Source organism: Centroberyx gerrardi, chromosome 4, assembly GCF_048128805.1.
Source record: "Centroberyx gerrardi isolate f3 chromosome 4, fCenGer3.hap1.cur.20231027, whole genome shotgun sequence".
In the NCBI taxonomy this organism is placed as follows: domain Eukaryota; kingdom Metazoa; phylum Chordata; class Actinopteri; order Beryciformes; family Berycidae; genus Centroberyx; species Centroberyx gerrardi.
In genome coordinates this window covers 34,143,185-34,147,607 of record NC_136000.1, presented here as the reverse complement: position 1 = coordinate 34,147,607, position 4,423 = coordinate 34,143,185, and the positions used below count along the sequence as shown (strand labels likewise).

At 44.7% G+C, this 4,423-nt stretch overlaps 1 protein-coding gene across 1 annotated transcript; it reads right to left on the bottom strand.

Annotated features, from left to right (window-relative positions):
- Positions 1–619: 619 nt before the first annotated feature.
- On the bottom strand, positions 620–2,009 carry LOC139928962 (uncharacterized). The gene is made up of 2 exons (XM_071921702.1): positions 1,714–2,009; positions 620–1,514 (listed from the first exon to the last, which is right to left on the bottom strand). Exons 1-2 carry the CDS (start codon positions 2,007–2,009, stop codon positions 620–622), a joined length of 1,191 nt encoding a protein of 396 aa, XP_071777803.1.
- Positions 2,010–4,423: the final 2,414 nt, after the last annotated feature.

The window sequence follows — 4,423 nt, the reverse complement described above, 5'->3', positions numbered from 1 at the left end:
ATTTAAAATTCACCAGATGATTTTCGAGGCAACATGCCGTCAGGCAGAGGAGGATGAGGGCCAGGTGACAGGGCCATGATAATTTTTTTTGCCATCCTTTTTCCAGCATCTTTTTTCCTCTGTTTGTAAATTTGTTAAATAAATATTACTGTTCACTGAATATTTGTGATTCCAATTAATGCAATAAGATATGATAGAACTTTTTTCAGTCATTACAGCACCTGAATAGCATAATAGATAGGGTGAAGGTAAGATACAATGGAGTGGCAATAGACAATGAACTCTATACGACAAATATGGAAATAAAAAAATGTATAATATACACACTATACTACCTAAAGGAGCAGAAAGGTTGGTTGAAAATGTGACTGCATTTAAAGTTTAGTTACTACAATCAACAAAAGCACAATACTTTTAATTATAAATAATGACACTTGACATTAGACTCTGTCTTAATAGTAAATTGGTAATAATTTTAATAATAATAATAAACTATTTGTGGTGTGAACTATATTATTTGTGACCCAGAGAGTATGAGGAGAACAAACAACACAACAAATGGAAAATGCCATTTAGTTTAATGTGGGTGGCTCTTAAAAGAGCCTTTTTGTACCCGGCCTCATGCCATGGGTTGCCAAGGTACTGCACCCTCAGCTGAGAAGTAGGAAGCATAGGTCTCCCTCACGTGGATCGCCTCCCGTGCTGCATTGTTGCTCCCCACTCTTCTGATGTCCTGGAGTACTGACATCTCCCCCGCTGACACAGCCACTGGTTCCCTCCTGGTCCTCGTGCTTCTCCTGAGGTAATTGTGAAGGACACAGGTAGCCTTCACACATGCCTCCACATTTGCAGGCCTGATACCAATGACTTGCCGGTACATGCGCCATTGGGAAGAAAGAATACCAAAGGTATTCTCAACTATCAGCCTTGCATGGGACAGCCTGTAGTTGAACACCCTGTTCCTAGGAGAGAGGTTGACTCCTGGAAAAGGCCTCATGAGGTCTCTGCAGAGGGGAAAGGCCTCGTCTCCCACGAAAACATGGGGTTGGGGTCCCAGGTATGCTGCTCCTGGAAGCTGGGTGTCTTCAGGGATGCTGAGAGTGCCATCTCTGAGGGCCTGACCAAAGGTGGAATTTGCCAGGGTCCCTCCATCACTGGTCCTGCCATAAGCGCCGACATCCACCACCCGGAAGCAATATTTTGCATCTACAACTGCCAAAAGGACTACAGAGAAAGTCCCCTTGTAGTTGTAGAAGAGTGACCCAGAATTATTGGGAGCCTGGATCACCACATGCTTCCCATCAATGGATCCCAAACAGTTTGGGAAGTTCCAGCGCTGGGAGAAGTCAGCTGCAATGGCCCTCCAGTCCTCAGTGGTTGGGACAGGCATGAACTCCTCTACCAGGCAATCCCATATTGCCCTGGCTACCTCCGTCACGATACCACACACTGTGGAATGCCCCACACGGTAGCTGTATGCTATGGTGCGAAAGGAATCCCCAGTTGCAAGGTATCTGTTGAATGACAAAAGTTTGGGGTTGAAGGAGGATTAACTTAAATGTAAAGTTGTTACTGTTCATGATTTACATCAATAAGGCACACGTGTGTGTGTGTGTGTGTGTGTGTGTGTGTGTGTGTGTGTGTGAGAGAGAGACAGAGAGGGGGGGGGCGGGCACACGCACATATCTGCGCGCATGTCTAGTAAACACTCACCGCAGACATGCAGCAAGTCGTTCAGCGGGACAAATAGCTCGCCTGTAGTTGGTGTCCATCCTGTGCATCCTTGGTGCAACCTTGGTCAGCAGATCATCAAACTGACTTTTGTCTAGTCTGAAATAATGCTGAAACCAAGCATCGTCCAAACGCAGCTCCTGCACCAACCGGTGAAATTCGCCGTGGAGTCGCCGGTTTCGCAAAACCGTGTGGACCCATTTGGACCTACGGCGCCGGCGTTTCATCCGCAAATAAACAGCTCCAAGACACAGCAGGCTCACCAAAGTGCGCTCCATGATGAATGAGGACAACTGACGATGTGCATGATATATATACACACCCTTTTCCCGCACTTTTCCTTAACTTTTTTCTTTTTTTTTTTCTTTCATCTTACCAACCTATAGACCTATAAGGCCATGTACCCTGTTTTCCCTAAAATTTCACAGCTGGTCAAACATATAGTTTCATAGGCTATACCCAATTAGGCGAATATTAATACATAATAGATAGGCCATCTATGAATATATCATCAATAGATATCTATTAATATTATTTCTGTACACAATGCACATGCACACAATAGGCTAAAGTAAAACAGCATTTTTTTAATGAGTGTTTTTTGGAAATACAGACTCGGTACATTTTGCAGGAAAACGTGGAAGTTTGTTTATTTGATCATACTTGTCACAGTTCACGTCAGGCCTGCTGAATACCTCTACTACAAACTTGATATATTGGCCACAACCGAACTTGATGTCTGCAGCGCTGCTTGAACCCCCCGCCCCCTAGCGACGACTGCTGAGGGCTGGCAGCGAGCGGCCAGCGACCAGAGCGCCCAGCAGCCCTCATGACGCTTCTAGTGTGAGCGCACAGTAAGAGCTTGACCACTATGGACCGAGGCCTGTCAGATTTGTTTATCAGACCCTTGTTCTTTGTTGGCCTCAGCCTGGGCAGTAGGCCTAGTGGATGCTTTTCCCGTGTGGTGGACCCTTTCAATCTCTATCTGAGTAGGGTCAATATCCAGCTTTTCTCTGAAAATATCCAGTACTTTCTGCTCAGTGTCTGCCCATTTTTCACCGTCAGCCTCTGGAATACCATCAATGATTAGGTTGTTGCGCCTGGATTGACCCTCAAGATAGTCAGATTTAGAATCCACAGAGATGAGAGATTCAGCCAGCCTCCTTATATCCTGGTCAAACGATTTGCAATCTGAGGAAAGCCTGCTGCACGACTCTTTGAGTTGATCCACATCTTTCTGTGTGTATTGGAGGCTGCTTTTAATGTCCTCCACATCTTTCAAAATACTGTGTTGTCCATTATGGTATGGATAAAGCTCTTGTAACTGTTCTCAAGTTGTTGCAAAGATTCTTTAAAGTCATTTTTTTGTTGTTCCAGTAGCTCATGTACTTGAGTCATTGACACATTCTTAGCCATAATGAACCCCTGCAGATGTCACTCAGTCCGATCTTTGCGTTGTAGTTTACTTCCACCAGCTCGCAAATCAGTCCCTTCCGTAATTAACGTGAAAGCAGCAGAACTCTGTCCCGGGTTTTCCCGGGTTTACTTCCACCAGCACGCAAATCAATCCCTTCTGTAATTAACGTGAAAGCAGCCGAACTCCATCCCGGGTTTTCAATATAATCCAGTAGTTCCAGTCCTGCAACAGCCAATGCAATGTCTATCCGACTGTAAGTAACCAGTCTGCTAAAAAGGTTTTGTCGGCTCACAAGATCAAATGAGTTTGTTCACAACTTAGCAAAGTTGTAACTATTGTTCGCTTAGTCCGTTCGTGCAGGCGTGGTCGTAGGTTGAACACACTGAATGTAGGAAGGCTTTCCTCTTTCTCCCTTCCAGGAAACACCATAGCCTGGAGCTTATGGATCCAGCGGCTCTCTTTTTGGTTGAGTGTTCTCTGTCTATCCCCTCTTCAAGAGGTTAAAGGGACATGATCTATACCGATAGCTGTAAAAAAGACAGTCACCATTGTGAATGTCCTTAAAATGTTTAGCAATAGCATAATCCACTACCAGTTTGGACAGCATATTTATGTTCAGCCAACCGGTCCTGTAGACGTTGTTTAGTGTGTCCCACATAAAAAGTGTCACACAAAACAGGAAAGTAAGTAGATAACGTGGTCTTACAGTTAATAAAATGCCTAGTGGTATATAACTAGGGCTGCCCCCGACCAAAGATTTTCCTAGTCGACTAGTAGTCGTTAGTTCAAACCATTAGTCGACTAGTCGTCACACGTTTATGATATTAATTTAATTATTTAAATATAGATTTTTTTGAAAAAACACACCCAAGTCGCGTTTACTCGCGGTAAGAAACACCGGTGAAATACACTCTGGTTCACGGGAAAAAACACACCCAAGTCGCGGCTTCTAGCGGTCAGAAACACCGGTGAAATACACTCTGGTTTACGGGAAAAAACACACCCAAGTCGCGGCTTCGCACGGTCAGAAACACCGGTGAAATACACTCTGGTTCACGGGAAAAAACACACCCAAGTAACGGCTTCTCGCGGTCAGAAACACCAGTGAAATACACTGTGGTTCACCCAAAAAAAACACACAATAGGCGTAGGCTATCAGTCGCTTGCTTTGAGCCCCGCTGCTGCACAGAGCGCTGTCCGCTTGTTTATTCAAAGTTTATTAATATTGAACGTGTCGTGTGTCCAAATTGCACCAAATCCGACACTGCACGTCCT

Bases quoted from the DNA above. Each gene is read 5' to 3' on its own strand.
- LOC139928962 (XM_071921702.1), bottom strand. From the start codon at position 2,009: ATGGAGCGCACTTTGGTGAGCCTGCTGTGTCTTGGAGCTGTTTATTTG. The intron at 1,515-1,713 runs GTGAGTGTTTAC...GTCATTCAACAG, and splicing joins CGACTTGCTGCATGTCTGCG to ATACCTTGCAACTGGGGATT.